Raw genomic sequence first — 14,581 nt, forward strand, 5'->3', positions numbered from 1 at the left:
AAGAAACAAAAAAAACAAATAAATGTATCTGCAATGCAGACAATAATCAGCCATACAGTGTTTGTCTTGCATCATGCACCAACAGGCTGTTCCATCCACCAGCCAGTCCATATTATAATGATCCATGGCTCACTGTTGTTCTTAATGAAGGCTGATATCACAGTGGGTTTCGTGAATTAAATAATTAAACAAATGAACATAAACATACAGTAAGATGTTATATAAGAATGCTCAACAAGAGGATACAATTAAATAGAATCAAGATATTTATATAAACATATGAGGTTTAAGTAAAGATGTAAAGATGTCCAATTAACGATGAAATAGAACGAAATAAAAAGCAATAATTCAAATAGATGTAAGAAGTTAAAGTATCCGTGTACTTGCATTTTTCTACAGCATTTAATATATATCACATATGTATTTTTGAGAGTAATGTGTCATATTTCTTTTTTATATATATATATATATATATATATATATATTTCTATATATATAAAAATATTTATATAGATATATTTTTATATATAAATATTGTCTTATATATTTGATCCTATTTCCCAGCTTGATTCCTCTGTGTTTGTGTATGCACTATCATACACCAAGCTAATTCATTTAACTGTATGTGTAAACCTACTTGGCAACCAACCCTTATTCTGATTTAATAAACCAAATGACTGTCAACGTTTTATAGCCACCATGCTCCCAAAGGCTACATGTAGCAAGAAATCATATTATTGTTACACAATGAATTACGTTTGGATACATTTAGTTATGTCTGTTGTGCATTTGTGAAGGCACAGAAGATTAGTTGGATGAATTTTTGCCTGTTCACCCCTTATATATCGTTATGTATTTGATGTGTGAAACCTGTGTGTGTGTGTGTGTGTTGCAGAGTCGCGGTGCATCCTGCTGCCGGTGGTGCTGCAGGTGCTCCAGGCTCACATGCAGGAGCAGAGAGACCTGGTGATGTGCGCCCGCATCCTCACCAGCATGCTGTCCCTCATCATCAAGGAGGAGAACGGCTCTGCGGTGAGTAACACAGAGGTGAAGGGTTTCAGTATACAAGTTATCAGAAACCATTTAAATGTCCCACAGCGGAGACATTAATTGCAGACAGTGCTCATCAAATAGGTACAAATCCAAGGTAAAAAAATAGGTAGCAGCATTTCCAAAGTAAGTAAGCATACACAAGAAACAGCCAGTCATAACATTTATAAATTGTTAATAAGTATATGTTGCACACAAGCAGTGTTATTGCATAAAAGTCAAGGAATGGTCGGGACATTTTAGGAAATGCACAGTTAAAGCAGAATGAAGGAATGACATATTAATGAAAACTCAGTTATTTTTTGGATGATAGGCATAGCTAAATCGTTTTTTTTTTAAATATCTAAGTGTGTAAAGGAAGTTTGTTGGCCTATCATCTTGTCTATAGCGCGTAATACCTCATATTCATGTGTCTAGAAGGTTATTGTGAAATGTGTGTGATTTGACAGGGCTTATGTATGTGTGTAGATGTCTCCTGTACAGTTAGAACACACTCTTTTTTACAAGGTAACACAGGTAACTACCACCATACTATAACTGGAAAATAACTTTAAAGGTAGTCAAAACTCGAGGAAATAGTCTGACAGCAATTTTCTCGCCAGTACATTGCAGGAGCAGATTGCCTTGTTATGGGTACGGTCAATTAGTCTCTGTAACAAGGACATTGGAAGCCATGCAGTTCAGTAATGAGACCCATCAATTTAGCAATGGGCATTGTAGGAATGGAAGTCACTTTGGGCTGTGTGTGTTTGTCTGGAATGTGCACTGTTTGTGCCAGAGGGGCAGCTAGTGGCCCGGTAGTCCACACACACACACACACACACACACACACACACACACACACACACACACACACACACACACACATACACATACACATACACATACACATACACATACACATACACATACACACACACACACAGAGACACACACACACACACACACACACACTCAGACTGGCACCACATCTAAAGGGAAGTGACAGCAGTGGCAGCCAATGTGCCAGTCTGAAGCTCCTTCTCATTATCGCTCCAGCCAAGACCTGTCTGTCTTGTCAGTGGGGGAGACTAGAGGGACACACACAGACAAACACACAAAACACACACACACACACACACACACACACACACACATGTATCCCCCTCTCTCTTTGAGTCACTTTAATCTTAACTGTCTGCCTCTCCTTTGTATTCCATCTTCTTTTATTCCTCACCATTTTCCTCTTTCTCTATGATTTTCTAGCTTTCAGACTTTTTATAAGTCCCCAAACTTAGTTGTTTAAGACTCATTAAAACTGCCATTAAAGTAAGATCACAGCAATCCAAATGAATGAACTTTAAGGGAACAGTTATGTAACTTTGAGATCACTACTTGAAGGATCACCGTGACATTTCAGGTCTTTCTTTGCCTCTGAAGAGTGTCCTTAATGCCTGTTATTCATGCTTTTGGTCCTTTGTGCAGGAGCCGGTGGTCTCAGAAGAGGTGGAGCTGATTGTGGAAAGCCTGCTGGGAGATTTGATGAGAACCATTCTGGAAATAAGCAACCGGCCCCAGCCTGCCGGCCCCACCATGAGACTGCAGTTCCAGGATGTCACTGTATGTGTGTTTTACCGTGTACAGCACAATATGTTATTGCTAATACAAATTGTTTTGGGACTAGACAAAATGTGCAGGAGTAATTACATAATCTGACATTAACAGCAATAATTCACAGCACAAAGGGGAATAATGAAGTGGGAAATAATGAGATTATCCTTGTGTGATGATGGAGACTCAAGGAGGGGGTTATTCTTTAAAAAATAGAGCTCTGCTAATGTTGTAAATTCTTACCAGTTACCAATAAATGTCCTATGGGATTAATAACACCAGGTTTCATCGCCATAACTGTTGTTAAACTACAATAGCACAATTCATTTCAGTAATTTATAGCAGCCCTGAGGATTATCGTGGTTATTTCAGAGCATTCAAATGTATTTCTCTTCCTCTGTCATCATGTTCGATGCTGTCAGGGGGAGTTTGTGGCGTGCTTGTTGGCCCTTCTGCGACAGATGAGTGACAGACACTACCAGCAGCTGCTGCAGGCTTTCAGCAGCAAAGACAACCTGAGGGTAAGACCGCTGCCCCCCAATCACATCTGATTGTCCCAGCTTCTCTTCCCCTTCCTCTCAGACCATACCCATCCCTTTTCAGAGATTGTAGGGTTGACCATTATACAAAATGTGAATGAGGCACAATGAGACAGAGCGTTTCAGACGGGATGTACATGGTAAAAAGCATTTGTTTCATGAACATTAATGTAAACATGTTGTAGTAGAAGTATGAACCTGATACTGAGCATAACATATCCCTTTTAAGTACATGACATGGTCACAGTGGTTAATATGTTACACACATTTCAAACCTCTACCCCTTTGAATACAAATATGTGATGCAAAATAATGATCAAAACATATCGTTTGAGTACCTTTGAGTAGACTAGAGGCTGCTTTAAGATACTGTACAAGCTTAGAATTAATTTGGCAAGCCTGATATTGATTTGAGTTTTCAATGTGTGTGTTTTTCTGTCTTGTGTTGCAGGATTTCCTCCTTCAGATCTTCACAGTCTTCAGGATCCTGATCCGACCAGAAATGTTTCCCAAAGACTGGACCGTCATGCGGTTGGTCACCAACAAGTAAGACCACACACACAAATGTCCACGCATAGACACAGATCCATGGAAAGTGTGTGTAGAGCCGTGGACAGTGTGTTCCACCTTTCTACTGTCTCTTTTAAAAGGTCAACTGCCTTCATGTATCCAAAGAGACATGCTTTTACATGTCAGCAGGGGGAGGTACAGAGACAGGTACTATTGAACCAAACTGATAACATCTAGACAGTTATAATTGTCAAAAGCAGGGGATTTTTTATGTAGTGCTCTTACTTTAAATACAATTTAATTTGATCTTTGAAAGGGCCTTTTAAATACCATGTTAATAGTTCATGGTGATGCATTTTCCTGGAAGCGAATAACCTTCTTCTCCTCGTTATCTCTTGCTCTTTCAGTGTCATCATCACAACCGTCCTCTACCTTTCTGACGCTCTGAGGAAGAACTTCCTCAACGACAAGTTTGACTACAAGGTAGGCTGCTCTGTGATGTATGTGTGTGTGTGTGTGTGTGTGTGTGTAGGTCTGAAGAATGCTACTGTGTTACAAAGCTTCCACATCCACACCCAATCAGCTTATATCTTTCAATTAGTGCTGGATTTCGTCCAAACCACTGACATTTCACATGATGCCATTGTTTTATTATTATATTTTTCTTTCTTGTTATTTCAGGTGTGGGACTCGTACTTCTACCTGTCAGTAATATTTATTAACCAGCCCTGTCTCCAGCTGGAGTCCTTCTCCCCCTCCAAGAGGAAGAAGATTCTGGAAAAGTAAGTTTTGATTTCTCTATCCTGCTCCCATTCTCTGAACAAATTCCACACACACGCACACAGACACACACACACACACACACACACACACACACACACACACACACACACACACACACACACACACACACACACACACACACACACACACACACGTTTTCTTCATAATGACTTTACATGCTGTTCTCGCTGCTTCTCCATGTATTTGCCTGCAGCGAGTTCCTATTTCTAACCTGTCTGCGTTATGGTGCAGGTATGGAGACATGAGGGTGATGATGGGATGTGAGATCTTCAGCATGTGGCAGAATTTAGGTAAGATGTTGATTCAGTACAATTCTAAGTTGATTCCTAAAGAACATGCTATAAAAAAAGAAAATATTATACAATTTAACTCGGTATGAGTGACGCTGCAAATGAAGTACTGCAAAAGCAACTGTCGGTCTTTCATTGCAGCAGAAAGTATCTCTTGCAGTCACTTAAAAACATTAAAACATCTTGAATTATTCCTCTTCTGAGGCACAGCACTGCTTCTGATGTCCTTGTGACGCACCACCGTCAGAGAAAGAAGAGACACAAACATTCTGTATTATTTCTCCGTTCTTGAGATGATGGGAACCAGAACGCTCTCAGACTTTTTTGTATTCATGCCAACAAGTTTGTGTTGCCATGGTAACCAGCTGAGTGCTGACAACCTTTTGTTCAGCAGATGGATCTGTCTAATTTTGAGTTTTCATGATTTTTCATTTTAGTGTGTTTTTGTCAAATTTGAAAAAAAGTCACTTTGTTTTAGTTTGATTTGATGTCAATAAAAACTAACAATAATGGATTTTAAGTAACCCAGACACTGATTAGCATTCATTTTTGATAGAGTGCAGTGCACTTAAGCCACATTATGGTAGCTGCTTGTAGTTGTTGACATTTTTCGAACAGAAGTAGAAAGCTTTCCAGAGTTGGCTAAATTGCCTCTGAAGTAAACAGTGTGCTGTGTTCAGGAAGAGCTTAACCTCCGTGTTGCCCTCCGTCTCTCCTCCAGGGGAACACAAGCTGAACTTCATCCCCGCCATGATTGGTCCGTTCCTGGAGGTGACGCTGGTGCCTCAGCCTGATCTGAGGAATGTCATGATCCCCATCTTCCACGACATGATGGACTGGGAGCAGAGACGCAGCGGCAATTTCAAACAGGTACAGAAGTTCAAAGAAGATGATCTTTCCTGAAGCTCGTATACAAAAGCAAGTTTTACCCTCACATGCATAGCTCATTGGAAACTTCTCTCTATCATAAGCGAGTGAAAGTCACCATAAGGACCATGCAGGAAAATACACAGAGATCATATATGCCAGATTTGAGCTCATTTCAATCTGAAGTCTCTCTGCAGGCATTTACGTAAACCTCAACAAACACTTAAAACATGACATCCATGCTATAATCTTGCATGTCATGAAAATGTCTATTACTTTTACTCTGACACGTGACTGACTTTGACATGAAGTGATTTGATCAATCACACTGTTCAGTTTTTAGCTTTAACTCACCCATGCTCCTTTTGAGATTAACATTTTTTTTTCCTCACAGGTGGAGGCCAAGCTGATCGACAAGCTGGACAGTTTGATGTCTGAGGGCAAAGGAGACGAGACGTACAGGGAGCTCTTCAACAGCATGTGAGTCAGAGAGAGGAACAGCTATAGAGACAGATAAGAAGAGGATGAGGAGATACTTCCATTTGTCGACCTTGGTTTTTTTAAGAAAGAGGGATTTGGTCAGTGTTTAATGTTATATATCCCGTAGAGTCAGTGATGGGAGAAGTATTAAGGTTCTAAATCAAGTAGCAACAAATGGAAATACCTGAGTAAAATACAAAGACTTCCACATTGTACTTAAGGACAGTGAGTAAATGTACTTAGTTTCCACTGCATAGAGCCACTCAAGAGCTCAAACAAAGAGGCCATTTCAAAATACCAGGACACTTCCTCTAACTAGAACAGCTGTTTATTGACACCGATGGCCAACATGATGCAGCCCACACAAGGCTTCATCAGACAGGAAGCTTTAACTCCGGCTTGTTAGCCTTAGTAAAGGTCGGCCTTATCTGTAAGTGGACATGCAGCAGTATTCCACTTTGGAAATGAGCCTATAACCCAAACAGCCGATAACAGCAGCGATAACAGAATTAATGCTCAGCTAATGCTCCTTTATCTGGATGTACTCTTACATGTGTTAAGCTGTTAGATTGATACCAGAGCTATGGAGGACACAGTCTGCACAAAAAGAAAAAGGAAAGTAAATAAGAAGCAGGAAATATTATAAAGGTATCATAAATCAGGGACAAATTAAAACAGGCATATTTATTTATGGGCATTTTTATTTTTTTATTAACAAATCCCGACATTTTATTTTGATGTCATTGTTGGTGCATTTAATGGCATTTTTTCTTAATTTATCAATTTCTATATTTCTTATGTATTTATTTTTGTGTATTTCTTTATTTTGGCAGCTGGTTATCCTCCATATTCATTATTTATCAAATCTTATATATTTTTTTACTTTTTAAAAAAAATGTTGTGTCTGTATTTATTTATTTTGGCAGCTTTTGTCTTCCATATGGCAACATTTTTTTTTTTTAAGTTTCACATTTCTTTTCGTTTGGTGTCATGAAAACAGAATATATTGAGTAAAGTTTAGGCAGTGGTTAGTTATTCATTTTCATAACGGTTTCTAATGAATAAATTGATAATTGAATAATAATGAGATGTAAGTGATGAGTATCCACCTTCATCTTCACTCACACCTCCGCTGTGGCCACTCCACTCTGTCCTTGTCTCTCCAAGTTTGCACTCCTGCATGCTTTGTGTATGTGTCACGCTTCTGTGTGTGTGTTAGTGTGTGTGTGTGTGTCTCTGCCTCTTCATATTTTGATGTCCTCCTCCACAAAGAACCACATTTCCACTGAGCTTTCCAAAACATAGTACATTAAATGAAGCCATTCTTTCCAATTCACCTACCTCTTCTACTCTCATATTGATGTGAATCTTAGTATGATAATGATAATAATATTCATCTTCCGTCCCTTTGTCTATCATAGTCAATCATTCTATTTCCCACCATTTTTACATGTGATACATTGCAGAAAATAGTGTAACATCACTGCATATTATCAAAACTACATAAATAATTTATAATGTGCAATATGATATAATTATTAAACTGCCTGTACATAATTCAACATGAATGCAAGTTAGTTTTATGCTAATGTACACCTTCTTTTATTCTCCTTTCCTAATTGATATATTGTTTTGATTACATTTTTCTTTCCTCCTACTAAATCCACTAACCCCTTAATTTTACCCGTGTGAGTGTGTGCTGATATTAATCATATTAATATTAATTTATTCCGCCTATGCTTCCCGCCTGGAGTAGAATTCCTCTGTTTGGTCCGTACCCTAGGTAAGACGCTCTCCTCTTTGTTCTCTCTGTGTTCGTGTGTGAGGGGGAACAGCGGGAAGGGTGTAAATTCTGCCAAAAATATATATATTCTAGCAATTCTAATCAAATCTATAGCTGATGAAACAGCTATATGACTTTCTGTGAGGCCCAAAAGCATAGGTGCGATTGACTTTGCTTCGCGTCCTTTTCTTTTGCAGTAATTTATTCTTCCTTTTCCCTTCAGTCACCTTTCCGTTCCCATTTGCTCTCCTTTTATCTCTTGTCTCTTTTAATCTGGACATCTCTCGATCTTGTCCTGCAGCCTTCTGAAGAAGATTGAGAGGGAGACCTGGAGGGAGAGCGGCATCTCTCTGATCGCCACCGTCACTCGCCTAATGGAGAGATTGCTGGACTATAGGTGAGGAGTGCACTCATACTATATCAGGAAGAAGTCCATTTCAATTTCGTTTGTTACATATGTTGCAATGTGTCCATCACAGGGATTGTATGAAGCTGGGAGAAGTGGATGGTAAAAAGATCGGATGCACAGTCAGTTTACTGGTGAGTAGATGTGGTTGTTTTTGGCTCAATTTACTGCATCCTCTTGGGAGCCAGGCTAGTTGTGTTTATGCTAAGCTAACCCTCTCAAGGCTGAAGCTTCATATCTTCCAAACACACGTAATAGTGGTACCAATCTAATGTAACTCTTCGTGACAAGGAGATAAAGTGCATTTCCCATCATATCAAACAATTTCTTTATTATTTGCATTAAGTTCAAGACTTTCTTAGCTTGACTTTAGTGTTGGAGCATTGTACTGTAGTTGTTACCCTGATTAATTGAACTTCTACTATTATGAGAATTCAAATATTGGATATCTATAGTAGTTAATTCCTTCAGTTCAGGCTAGTATCTATAATTGAGTTCCTTATTTATTAATTAGATACACTATTCGTTCTCAAATTAATTGTGGTAAAAAAACAAACTCCAGGACACTGATATGACAAAACTTTATTCTATTACATTTCCATTGTACAGCCCTATAGGCAGATTGATTGAAAGTCACTGTAGCAGGAATACATTTTTGCATTTCTACTATGGAACAATTTGCATCTGCTTCTCTTTCTCTTATGTGATTCCTTTTGTCTGTAATCATCCCTGAACCACCTGCTGCTGCTGCTGTCAGAACTTCTACAAAACTGAGCTGAACAAAGAGGAGATGTACATCCGCTACATCCACAAACTGTACGACCTGCACTTTAAAGCACAAAACTACACAGGTACGTGAGCGTGTGGGTGTTTGCATGTGTGGGAGATTGTGGTTTTCATCAAATCATCATAAATCCTGACTGTGTGTGTGTGTGTGTGTGTGTGTGTGTGTGTGTGTGTGTGTGTGTGTGTGTGTGTGTGTGTGTGTGTGTGTGTGTGTGTGTGTGTGTGTGTGTGTGTGTGTGTGTGTGTGTGTGTGTGTGTGTGTGTGTGTGTGTGTGTGTGTGTGTGTGTGTGTGTGTGTGTGTGTGTGTGTGGTGTGTGTGTGTGTGTGTGTGTGTGTGTGTGTGGTGTGTGTGTGTGTGTCACAGAGGCATCGTACACCCTGCTGCTGTACGATGAGTTACTGGAGTGGTCAGACAGGCCGCTACGAGAGTTCCTGAACTACCCCATGCAGAGCGAGTGGCAGAGAAAGGAGTACCTGCACCTCACCATCGTCCAGAACTTCGACAGGGGGAAGGTGAGCGACACATCAAATATTTTTCATAAACTCTACTATGTTCACTGTTAATCAAACATTTTCAGTATTTTTGGCACAGTTTAGCACTACTTATTTCATGTAGATAGATAGGTAGGTAGGTAGCTGGGTAGGTAGGTAGGTAGGTAGGTAGGTAGGTAGGTGGATCAGGTAGGTAGGTAGGTAGGTGGATCAGGTAGGTAGGTGGATGGATGGATGGATAGATAGATAGATAGCTACTTTATTGATCCCAATTTGGGAAATGTTTGCGTTGCAGCAGCATAAAAAACACAAGGCAATGTACATGAGAGAAATTAAGGCAAAATAAATAAACAGTCCAAAATATTTCAGAAATAGAAATAAAATAGCATTAAAAAGTTAAACAATTAAGAAATACATGTGGAAAATATACAGACTTTAGCTGATTCCGAATTCAGCAGCATTTAAGGAAGTAGCTCACATGCTAAGGAAGTCCATTACTTCCTGTCTTCCCCCCACTGCTACTTATGGTATGTCTTTATCCTAACTGCATTTGCTACTGTTCTGCACTGTCAGAGAGAAGCAGCGTTGTAGAGTCCCTTCAAGCTTTAACACACACACTCCGACAGAAAGAAAACTTCAGCATCCCTGATGAAATAACACAGCGCCACAGAATCGTTAAAGCCGCGTTACCCTCGTTACTCATAGTCCAATTTCCCTTCACATTCACGAGCTTTGCCATCTGCCGCCGCCGCCGCCGCGCGGGGATCTGAAGGCAGCAGGAAAGGAAAGCTTTTCTTTTAATTAGCAAGATGGCTGTGTGTACCTGCATGAAGAGTATAGATCAGACTCTTTGTTGACTCGATAGTGCCATCCAGTGGGGGAAATGCAGCTCAGCAGATCACGCCTTCTGTTCATATTTACTAATCCAAATCAGACGGAAAGGTATGAGCTTTTTTGGTGGTTTTAATATTTACATTTGCTATATCTTCAGTGTTGGGAGAATGGCATCATCCTGTGCAGAGAACTGGCTGACCAATACGAGAGTTACTATGACTACAGGAACCTGAGCAAGATGAGGGTAAGTTTTACCTTGTGAAGATGAATTCTTAGGAAACACGTTTAGTTGTATTCGTATAATGCACCTGCTATTTCATCTGCTTTAGAATGACTATGCTACGTTGTTTTTTGTGGTTAAGGTCTGTTTGTTTTTTTGATATTGTTGACCCTGGTAGAATGGTCTTTTTTACTCCCTTTATGTGAGGGTCTATGTATGTGTGCTTTCTGTGTTTGACAATGTCACAAATAAATCATATATATATTTAAAAAAAAGAGATAGGAATCTAGATAATCCCAATCCAAGGTTGTGTGAAATCACCTGGAGGATATGGAAGGTGAAACAAAAATAACTTCACCTCAGTCATTATTTCTGAATTTACACATGGGGCACGTTTTGTTTCTTTAAATATCATGTACAAAAAAAAGTATTTACATGTGTGCTAAGAAAAAATAAATGACTGCTTTCATCAATACAACAAATCCTCACTGTTGGTTATATTGTAATTTTCTTCTGTTCCCAGATGATGGAAGCCTCTCTCTATGATAAGATCATGGACCAGCAGAGATTAGAGCCTGAATTCTTCAGAGTGGGTTTCTACGGAAAGAAGTTTCCTTTCTTCTTACGGGTAAAGACATCTCTATATTCCCTCTTTGTCAAGGGCAATTTAAATAGACTGATACTCTCCAAAGTAAAAAAAATAGACCTGCAAGAAGAATGAACTTTCTCTTACATAAGACTCCTCCAGTGTGAGGTGACATTCAGCTACTCTTATTCAATGCTATTTAATGATGTAACAGGCCGCGTCCTTGGTGGAGTTTGCATTCAGGTGATGTAGTTGCAACATGCGTCCACTAGATGTCAGTCTAACCCCACGCTGTCCTCCATTCTCTCCCCCCCCCCCCCCCCCCCCCCCCCCCCCCTCTGCAGAATAAGGAGTTTGTGTGCCGCGGCCATGACTACGAGAGGCTGGAGGCTTTTCAGCAGCGGATGCTCAACGAGTTCCCGCACGCCATCGCCATGCAGCACGTCAACCAGCCGGACCAGACCATATACCAGGCCGACGCTCAGTGTATCCTTGCTATAAAAACAAGCACATGTAAACAGGAATTGGATCATAATGAGCAGAAATGCATAAAAAACAGCTGAAGATAGACACGTATATAGACACTATCACACAACCAGCTTCATTACCTGTAATGAGGCACTTGCTTGCTTTCACACACCATGCCTCCTTCTAGCTATTTGGTGTCTTTATCAAAGGCTCTTTCACAGGAACACACATTCTGCTTATTACAACTAATATACAGAATCTCAATGGAAAAATAACACACTTTAAAGGGGTCCTCTTAGGCTTTTTAGGGTCTCCCCCCTTCCTGTAGTGTGGGTTTCTGTGCATGTCAATGGTCTGCAAAGGCTATAATCCCAAATTCCCTCCAAATGGAGTATTTTACCCTGTGTTATGTCTGTCAGGCTAAATACTGGCACATAACCTTCTGATTTGTGGCAGTCTTTGGAAAGTTAAGATACTACTAAGGGATTTTCATCTTCATTTACAGTTCATAGTCTCCTTGAATAATGCTCACATAAATCAAATGTATGCTCTTTTAATGAAGAGGCTACTAAATATGACTTTTAGTAGGGTTGTGACATTTATAAAACATTGATTTTCATACATAACCCTTGTGATTTTTGTAAAAACAACTGCTATTATGAAAGGCGCAATAGCAAGTTTATTATACATGTCTTTTAAATTCACATCAACCATTTATTGTAACTGTATAGGTTTCATTTTGGCAGTGTGGCTATGCTAATGTCAAAATATAGGGAAAAATATGAGTATATGTGCGCAGTGTTTGAAAAATAGGACTTCTGCTCACAAGTTTTTGTATTCCACTTCATTTTGTGTCCTACAACCAAATCTTACATAAATCAAGTCAGCACAGCGTTCAAATGTACAATATGGGAGCCTTTTTAATTATTCAAGCTAACGTATGGGACAACTGTTGGCCTATATAGAGCGGTAGGGAGGCATAATGTCAAAATGACTCTAGAGATCAGCTCTAAAGAAAAGGAAAACAGATGGACGACATGTTACATATGCTCTGTATGTGGCTGTTGTTATGTATGCATGTGATATGTTTGCTTGTATGTGCTCGCCTTACTGAGAGGGACAGGGCTCTTCTGAATGAATTAGCACACCGCTGCGTTATTTGCACTTAACGCTTATTAATAGAGTCTCTCTCAGATTGGTTCTGCCATCTGTATATCCTTGTTGCAAACACTCATGCATATGAATGTATGTACAATAGCTGTCCAAATTCATTTCTCTCGGGTCGAGACGCCGGGGGTGAGCCAGAGAAAAAACACTGCATCACCTCATATCCTCCTCCACTGCAAATATCTGCATTTTCTACACACAAGACACACACTGAATATTTACTTTTACTTAAGGGGAGATAAAACACATACAACTGTGGTGTTGTAATGAAGAAATGCATGACAAACTGGCAAGATATATCTGAAGGATAATTCATTTATTATAACATCTCAGCTTACAACTTATCTTAAAGAGGACATATTGTGCTCAGGTTCATATTTGTATTTTTATTTACCTCTACTGTGACGTGTCTCCATGCTTTAATGTTCAAAAAGCTCTTTATTGTTCTCATACTGCCTGTGCTGTAGCACCTCTTTTCACCCTCTGTCTGAAACCAGAGCCCAGTCTGCTCTGATTGGTTAGCTGGCAGGCTCTGTTGTGATTGGTCAACCGCTTAAAGTTGTCCCGCCCCTGGAGAAAGTGGTGTCAAACTCCGTAATGCGAGAAATTTGTGTTATTTTTTAAAATGCGATAATGTTTTCAGATAAATAGCAAGCGCTAACGTTGACAGCCCTAGTTTTTTCATGTGTTCTAATTATGTATATCCTTGATAGGGTATTGTGATTCTTTGTTAAGACAAGTGTCTCTAAAAAAAAAAAACTCTACAAGAAATGAACTTATCTTAAAGAAGCATACTTCCCCATAAAACTCACGTCTGTGTTTGTCCTCTGTGTGAGAGCATCTGCCATTTCCCATGTTCTTTCAGGTCACTGAAGACTTCTTGTTAGTTTAGATCCACAGTGCTTTCCCATGTCACTCTCTCATGCTTTTCCTTAACTTCCGGTGCCGGCAGACCTGCAGATCTACGCCGTAACCCCCATCCCCGAGAGTCAGGACGTGCTGCAGAGAGACGGAGTGCCTGACAACATCAAAAGCTTCTACAAGTTCAATCACATCTGGAGGTTCAGATATGACCGGCCTTTTCACAAGGGCACCAAAGACAAGGAGAATGAGTTCAAGGTACGGGGGGGGGGGGGGGGGGACATTGATGATGAAGATAGGCAGCTGCTGTCACATGAAGCACAAAGAATAGACAGATATACATGCACCACACACACTGTAATGCAACATTTATCTGCATTTTCTTTACTTCTATCCCTTTTTCACTCCACACATTTCTCTATTTTGTGTAGATATGAAAAGGAGCTTTTTAGAAAATGCACTTTACCAGCTGTTGGAATAGCTGCAAAATGTGATATGGGATACAAAGAGAATACATTTTGTACTTTGAAATGATACATTCTTGATCATTAGCATTTTTCCACCGCAGCCCCCATGTGAAAAAGCTTCATTTTCTTCCTTCTCCACCTTGCTCATCGATCATAGGCTTGTGCAGGTAATGATGGTTTGAACCGTTGCCCAGGTATTAGTCTGTGTGTAGCGCATGTTTTATTCATCGTGACTCCGGTATCAGTAATTATGCTCGGATACTAGTCAGAGCCGCACAAATTAAGTCTATACAGCCCACTTCTGTCTCGCACATGCAAACCCACGCAGCTGCACACACTTTAAACACCATAAAGACCCTGTCACAGTTTAAGGCTCATAC

At 39.8% G+C, this 14,581-nt stretch overlaps 1 protein-coding gene across 1 annotated transcript in view; it reads left to right on the forward strand.

The window, feature by feature from the left end:
* dock4b (dedicator of cytokinesis 4b) overlaps window positions 1-14,581 on the forward strand; it is a 115,189-nt gene that overhangs the window by 70,717 nt on the left and 29,891 nt on the right. Inside the window, 18 exon segments of the mRNA XM_034131376.1 lie at window positions 896-1,032; window positions 2,515-2,649; window positions 3,063-3,161; window positions 3,631-3,725; window positions 4,097-4,172; window positions 4,371-4,471; window positions 4,725-4,783; window positions 5,505-5,653; window positions 6,045-6,130; window positions 7,887-7,913; window positions 8,215-8,310; window positions 8,393-8,453; window positions 9,077-9,170; window positions 9,471-9,619; window positions 10,590-10,676; window positions 11,176-11,280; window positions 11,583-11,724; window positions 13,826-13,992. Coding sequence (XP_033987267.1) covers window positions 896-1,032; window positions 2,515-2,649; window positions 3,063-3,161; window positions 3,631-3,725; window positions 4,097-4,172; window positions 4,371-4,471; window positions 4,725-4,783; window positions 5,505-5,653; window positions 6,045-6,130; window positions 7,887-7,913; window positions 8,215-8,310; window positions 8,393-8,453; window positions 9,077-9,170; window positions 9,471-9,619; window positions 10,590-10,676; window positions 11,176-11,280; window positions 11,583-11,724; window positions 13,826-13,992 — 1,865 coding nt within the window.

The sequence above is a fragment of the Trematomus bernacchii genome, unplaced genomic scaffold, assembly GCF_902827165.1.
Source record: "Trematomus bernacchii unplaced genomic scaffold, fTreBer1.1, whole genome shotgun sequence".
NCBI classification, from domain to species: Eukaryota; Metazoa; Chordata; class Actinopteri; order Perciformes; family Nototheniidae; genus Trematomus; species Trematomus bernacchii.